At 30.2% G+C, this 7966-nt stretch overlaps 1 protein-coding gene across 1 annotated transcript in view; it reads left to right on the top strand.

Annotated features, from left to right (window-relative positions):
* Positions 1-7966, top strand: part of LOC106679106 (NPC intracellular cholesterol transporter 1 homolog 1b) — a gene marked incomplete at its 3' end in the record, with an annotated part of 43594 nt that overhangs the window by 27782 nt on the left and 7846 nt on the right. The window contains 2 exon segments of the mRNA XM_014418062.3: positions 1485-1648; positions 3964-4073. Of these exon segments, the coding sequence (XP_014273548.1) occupies positions 1485-1648; positions 3964-4073 (274 nt within the window).

Below are 7966 nucleotides of genomic sequence, written 5' to 3' on the forward strand. Positions count from 1 at the left end.
ATAGAATTATCCAAAACTATAGATATTATATATATGGTTTTGGGTAATATGATTGTCTAGTAATATAAAAGTATTTATTTACATTTGATTGCAATAAAATGATTCAGGTATATGGTTTGCCATAAAATATTGATTACATTATAACTTATTACAAAGTATGTCTGAATAGCTGCTGAGTTAGGTGATGGATGTCATGAGTGTTGTTGATGTCTTAGCCATGGAGCTGCATTTCTGAAGAGTCCTCTAGCTCCTTGTTCCCTGTCTGAAGTCCCTCTGCCCAGCTCTGTCTCCTTACTTTTGTGCTTCCCTCTTCTGTGTTCTTTGTTCACTGTACCTTTCTCTCCCAAGAAGTCCTCTGTCCCCCACTTGTTCTTAGGGGTGTCACTTTTTTGGAATCTTATTTCTTATTGGCTATTAGTTACTACACCCACTAAGCAACCGTTTTCCCTAGACCATGAGAGGGGTGGGAACCCAATGCCCCTGTAATCTTTTTCGGCCTTTAACTCGGATAAAGGTTTCTAACCCTTCACCATCTCGTATCCATTAACCCGCTGGGAAGGGTGTCCCTGTGTTGAGAGGCATACTTCCTGGGGCAGGTATCAGCACAGCTGTGGCTAAATCACACAAAGGCATTTGTCAAAATCAGAATGGTTAAAACATTGCTACATATTGTAGTAATATAATACATAATAATGGTATTGTAGTAAATATATATTGTAAAACTGCAACTTTTTAAACGGTTTTGGAGGTTTTTAAAATGTACTTTCGTTCATATTTCATGTCTTCATTTTTGAAAATTCGCAAGATCCAATTCTTCAAACCTGGTTGTACATTCATTTCCCTTCTTCTTCCTTGAACTTACTCATGATAAGTTTTCTATATGCTCATAGTTCATGGATGAAGACATAGGAAATATTTTTGATTGTTTCACTACTCATTCTGAAAATTACTAACTGCCAACTTCAGGATGTGCTATTATTTGGTAGAACATAGCATCTTTTAAAAGATTAGATTGATCACGTTGATACCCTTGCTGAACTATGGAGTGAGTCCTGGACTATTACCTCAAGACACAGAAACCAGTGGAAATGAGGTACCTTAGGAGGATAGAGGGGGAACCACGAAGGAATAAAGTTAGGAACGCTACAATAAGAAGTAACCTGGGAGTGAAACCAGCCACACAAATTATAGAAGAAAATACCCAGTTTTACAAGAAGACAACAAATGTATTTGATTTGTTACTAGGTCCGACAAATAATTAAATAAAAATGTTGCTATTTTAAGGAAGATTACATATGTGTGTGTATATATATATTTGCCAATAAACATTAATGAACCCTATATATTCCTAATAGAATTTATTATCTCTTTAAAACAGTTACATTATTATCTCATATTATACTACAACTTTATGTGTTGAATTAGCATTCTGATAGAAATTTGAATTTAAATTTGATAAGCCTAATATTTTATTTTTTCCTTAGTTTATGGAAGAAATCCTATCTATTGGACCTCCTGTTTACTTTGTTTTGAAACCTGGATTGAATTTCAGTGAAGAACAAGATCAAAATTTCATTTGTGGGTCTTTGAAATGTAATGAAGATTCTCTTAATACTCAAATATTTGCTGCTTCAACGGAAAGTAAAATGTCAGTAATGCTTTTAGTATTATTTTATCAACATGTAAATATTCCATCAGCTGAGAGGTAAAAGTCAATGGAACATATTTTTAACTGATGACAAAAATGGAAGTGTTACTCCCTAGGGAAGAATAAATACATTGGATCAGCGATTCCATTGACACTTTCAGTGGTGATACTAGGTTGAAAAATATTAGACGAATGTCTGAGGATTCTTACAAATATATTTTTAGGAAATAAGAAAAAAAAATTTGATGTAATTTAAGAAATTTTTTGTATTATTGTTCTATACCTTTGCTCTGGATGAATTTAATGGTTATTATGTACTAATCAATTTTTTTTTTTTTTTAACAAAAGATATTAGCATTGTAAATAAAAATTTGCAAAAACTAAGACATGCTTCTAGTAAAGTATTCCAAAAACTTTTTTTTTTTAAAGAGAAATAGTACCAGATTTGTTTCTCTTCCTTTGAAATCCTTAATTATGAATTTTAATGGAAATTATAAATTATAGATATTTGGACTCAAGTTTTGGCGGATATTTTCAATTTCCCTATTGTCCATGAAAAAATTCTCAAGTCCTCGCAATTTTATATAAATTCAACTTTACTACAACTGTTGCATTACAAATGCATAATACCTTTTAGATTGTATGCCTTTATATTAGTGAAAAAGAAGTTTCAAATGTTTTATTTGATATTTCTAATTAGTTTACATAGGTTTGGTTTTTTGTAGCTTAGAGGGGTCTTAACTACTCATAATTTTCATGTAGATTGGTGGATCAATTAGATGAATAGAACAAATGGGTCATTATTCAATGACAACAACCCTTTTTGTGGATACTTGGTAGGAACAGCGTTAAAATAGGTTGGGAGCTGTATGAAATGTGTACAGAATGGCAACTTAAGGAAAGATCTAAGTAAGAAATAGTTGAATATTTTACTGTTTAAATGGGAATAGATAATACTTAGGCTTATAGGAAGTAGTGGTTTCTAAAGCTGATCCAAGTGTCAGGTTCTCTCAAAAGACTTTTTTACATCAAGAAACACACTAATTCGTATATTCCAGTCTCCATTGCATTGGAGATATTTGCCATACCCTCATAATGATTGACTAGACATGGAATTAGGTGACTTGAATCTAAGGTTTGGATACAGGTTGAAAAGTTGGGATACAGGTTTTAAAAACAGTTTTTCCAGGATTTTTCTATGATGAGCAATTAAATAGGGTGAGGTGATAACAGAATGGATGTTCTGGTCACTTTTTTGGTCTTGGTTATAATTTTGCCTTTTATTACCAACCCCAATTACCTATTTCTAAAAGTCCGAACTTTTATATAATAATATAAATATGTGATCTAGGGTCGTATAAATGTTATAATTGACTGTTCTATCTTCAACATACTGCAAAAACTGATGAATAATCATTTGGTCCCCTTTTTAATTCATTTTCTTTTGTTACTCAAAATTTTACCTTATAACCTCTGACTCATCTGGGGCTCGATTTAAGGCATAATATACCATTACAGCATTTCAGTATTGATTTATTATTTATTATAAATTATTGATGTATAATTTCAGTGTTAATTTATAATACTTCCACTCCACTCCTTATAATATCCCTCTCCTGTAGATTACAGAGCAAGCACCTCTGTTTCTGGAAATTGTGCTCTATAATATTTTTTTTAGAACATGTCATCATTTTAAATTTTTAAAGAAGTTTTAAATTTAATTAAGAAATAATCTTAAAAACTTACTTGTTGACTTTTACCTCTGAGTAATTTAGTTTTTTTATACTTAAATTACATTTCAAAATGGATTATTGCTACAAAACATAATTGAAAAATTATACTCTTTTAGAAGCCCTTATAGCTGAGTTTTATATCCATCTTGAATATTTAATATTTATTTCATGGCTTTAATCTTTTTATATAATTATGTTGTTGGTTAATTTTTAAAATTATAAAAAATTGTTTAAGTACTATGATATTTAATAACATGAAGAAGATTGCTAGGGTTGCGATCAAGAAGAACAGAAATAGTTTTCAACTATTTATTATTTGACTTTTGAAAAGTCTGTTTAGGAATCATCTTGAACAGCCCTCAAGCCCTACAAAGTGGAGTGAAATATTGGATAATAAATAGTTGAAACTATTTTTATTCTTTTTGACCGCAACCCTGACCATCTTCTTCATATTTTAAATTATACGGTCAACTATTTATATTTAATAATTTTCTATTTTTCATTATTAATGACAAAATAAATTAATAAGCATCAATAATGGAGTTAACTTTTTATTTATTTATATTTCTATACATGTTACAGAACCCACATTCGATCACCTGCTTCTTCATGGTTAGATGATTACTTTGATTGGACAACAACTGCTGGTTGCTGTAAAATGTATAAAAATGGAACTTTTTGTCAACATGACAGTATGTTTTTTTTATATATAAATGATAATGATAATTAAGGCCTAATAAACCTGAAGGTCCGATGCCGATACCACCAATCGCTGTCTACATACATCCTTCCCTCCAAACCCAATTTTACTAAATCAGTTTTAATACAATCCTCCCATCTACATTTTGGTCTACCTCTCGGACATTTACCTGTCGTTTCAATGTTTATTAACATTTTAGGGATCCGCTCGTTACTAATCCCTACAATCTTATACGCCCATCTTATACACCACAATGTTATAACTTGAATTATATTTACCGGGTGTAGATCCATTAATTCAGTGTTGTTAGTCTTCTAAATTCTCCTGTTAATTCATCCTTTTTTGGTCTGAATATTTTATGTAATACTTTATTTTCGAAAAACTTAAGGAGTTGTTCATCATTTGATGTAAAAGGCCACATCTCGCATCCATAAAGAACAGTGGGAAGGATAATATTTTTTGTAAAGTCTAATTTTAAAGTTTTTGAATAGAAGGCACGAGCTAAGCAGTTTTGAAATTGAAAAATAACAAGCATTTCCTGCCTTCAACCTCTTTTATTTCTTCATCAATTTTGTTTTTCTTGTTACCGTAGAACCTAAATATTTAAACCTATCTACCTGTTGAAACGAATTCAATATATATATATATATATATATATACTGTAATATCCTCTTTTTGAGTTAATAGTATTAAAGTAATACTAGTTAATATGAATAAAGGGTTTTTAATATGTTTTTATTTTATGTATCGTTTCAATATTGTTCATTAGCTTTGTTAAACCAAAAAGAAAGTTAACCAATTTTGTTCAGTCAACTATGGAGTGGAAAGATCGTTATTCAAAACAAAGAAGATGGCAGCGTGTGTCTTGCCTAAAGTTCGTTGAAACGCGGTCATGTTGAGCAGATTCAAATATTTTAAAAACTTTATTTTAACTCCCCATCATTATTGAAATTGCAATATATTTAAGAAAAAATAGAAGTTAGGAATAAGTACTAAAGAAAATTATTCATAAAGGCAATCAGAAGAAAAAACTCAAAACCGTAGTGCTACAATCAATGTTGGGAATGATCATCTATAGAAAGGGTAGGAAGAGAGCTTGGTTTTTGGATTCAATTGGTTGCTCAGGCGCGGGTGGGAAATGATGTTTCCTGGATGCAGAAGTTCCTCATCATCTTTTGTCTAGCTCAAGGGTAGACATCTTGAAAAAGAGGACATTGAAGAATCTTTGTTTTGGATCGCCAGTGAATGAGATGAGTAAAAACTGTTAGAGGACAAATGCTTTGTTAACTGTCAGTGTTTGATTCCATCATCAAAAGAAGATTGCATAAATTGGTTAGTGTTGTACAAAATAGGATTTAAGTATATTTGTAAAGGTAGTTAATTAACAAGTTGACTGTTCTGATTGCCTAGAAACCCGACCTGAGATAAAGAATCTTTAATATTATATATAATAAAATAAAAATTCTCATATTTATTTAATATTTAATCTTTGTATTTGGCCTTGTCATCTTCAAAACTATACTTTAGATATGAGAATTAAGTTAAAACCACTAAAATTCCTTTTATTAAATTTTAAATAATTTTTTAATATTACAATATGTATATTGTTAAGCTACCTCAATTTGACATTGTCTCCTTGTCGGAAAGCTTAACTAAAAAAAAAGAAATAAACGCTGCCTCAGATAAAAACATTTTTTGTAAATTAAATGAAATCAAATACATAAATTAAATTAAAAACAAAGAGAAACTTTCCAAATAATATAGATCTCAATTAAAAAATAATAATTAAAAAAAAAACTTCTTTTGACGCAAATTACAATAAAAAAAAATTGCTAATTACAATTTTTTACGAAGTGATGAACTCCTGCAAACTCCTCCGGGGTCCTGCAGTTCGTACCCAAAAGGTCGGATACGACGTCTCATCCAGAAAGGTCTGGTGACGAGTATAGCGACTGGGCGGGTGTACTTAGGCTACTCGTCTGGGCGACTACATGAAATTGAAAGGGCGAGTGTACCTAGGCTACGAAGTTGACGGGGAGACTATAGGCTACTCGACAGGGCGAGTGTACATTGGCGACTGACCTTAGCCCACTGTAGTATTGTTGTAGCTAATCCTGCTAGCCTGTATTTCACCATATAAACATTACCAACAAAAGCCTAAATTCTCTTCATTTAAAACTTCTTACCAAAATACAAAATAAATAAAGTAATTAAATCTATTTACTTTAGAAAATATTTATATTGTAATTAATATATTTATGGTGTTAACATACCACCCACCAGTTTTTGTCTTGGGACAAAAATTCAAAGTTTAATTTGCAATGGTTAGTGCGAGGAAAGCAATAGGCCAATTTCATGAAAAATAAGAAAAAATTCTACTTAAATTGAACAAACAACAATATTAACTGAAAGGTTATTCTGACTGTAATATTTTTTCTGTTATCCTCCTCTTCTCTGAAAGAACACTTTATAGCTAACTTGATTGTCCGCTACCAATGGTCAGAGATCTGTTTTTATAATAGAAAATAAAATTGGATACAGCCTTTTAACCAAAACTTTTCCATTATTTGTATGAGTAGAATAAATGCATTTTAAAAGTAATAGAAGGAATTAATATGAAACTATTAGGACTTTTTATAAAGAAAACTACTTATAAGTCACCATCAATACCATTTATAATTTTTGAAATATGTTGAAACATAATTCAACCTTTTAGATAAACTATGGAATTCAACTTGGATAAGAAGATCTTTATGCATGCTACGGAACCAAATGAGAATTTTATTTAAATTTTATAACATAATAGACTCTTAATAGACAATTTTCTATTAATAATACTTTTACAATTATACTTAATTATATGTTGAGCAACACTAACCAATTTATACTCTTCTTTGATGAATAATTTTTGACGACTTCTATTTCAACAAACAATGCATTGGTTCTCTTACTCTTTTCAACACAATTCATCCTCCACGATCCAAACAGAACAGTATCTTATTCTTCTTGGATGTTCCTTTGATGTCTTCTCCATCCAAAAAATGTCTACAACTGAGAGTAGATAAAGGATGATCTGGCATCCAGGAGATGTCATCCCTCCTCCGCTTAAACAACAAGTGATCCAAAACAAAGCTTTGTTCCTTCTTCCTCTATTGGTGTTCTTTCTCAGCATTGATTGTAGCACTACGGTTATGAGTTTTTGCTTGTAATTTTCTTTATGAATATTATTCTTTAACACTTATTCTTGACTTCTATTTTTTCTTAAATTTACTGTAACTGCAATTATGATGGAAAGTTAAATAAAGTTTAAAATATTTGAATCTATTCAACATGGCCGTGATTTAACGGACTTCAGAAAGGAGGCGTTCCACCATCTTCTTTATTTTGAATAACGTGTTTTTACTTCATATTTGACTGATGAAAATTGCTTAGTTTGCTTTTTTGATTCAATACAACAAATGAACAATACATAAAAATGAAACAGATATTCTTTCTCAAGTTTGGCACTCCTTATCCAAAATTAGGTTCAGCCTATCCATTTCAAAAATATGTATCAGGCTAAGATAGAATCAATTATAGAAGGAATCAATTTATTGAAGGAAAAAGCCATTAGTTTATCAGATTGATTTTTAGGCAAAGAGGAGTACACATTTTTTTCGGGTTTAAATTAGGAGTCAGATATTATTAAATTCTAATTACAACATTTAAAAATATGCTAACAAAAAATTCTAATTAATTCATTCATCTGAAACTCACTTCTCATGAATTTTTTAGATCTTTAAATATTATTTTAAAGTAACATTTTAAGTAATAAAGAAAGAAAAAAAAGATTCATTGGAATGACCAATAATTAAGAGTTATAATATTATTATTTATTAAATAAAT

This window comes from Halyomorpha halys, unplaced genomic scaffold, assembly GCF_000696795.3.
Source record: "Halyomorpha halys isolate HHAL.00 unplaced genomic scaffold, Hhal_1.1 Scaffold177.1, whole genome shotgun sequence".
In the NCBI taxonomy this organism is placed as follows: domain Eukaryota; kingdom Metazoa; phylum Arthropoda; class Insecta; order Hemiptera; family Pentatomidae; genus Halyomorpha; species Halyomorpha halys.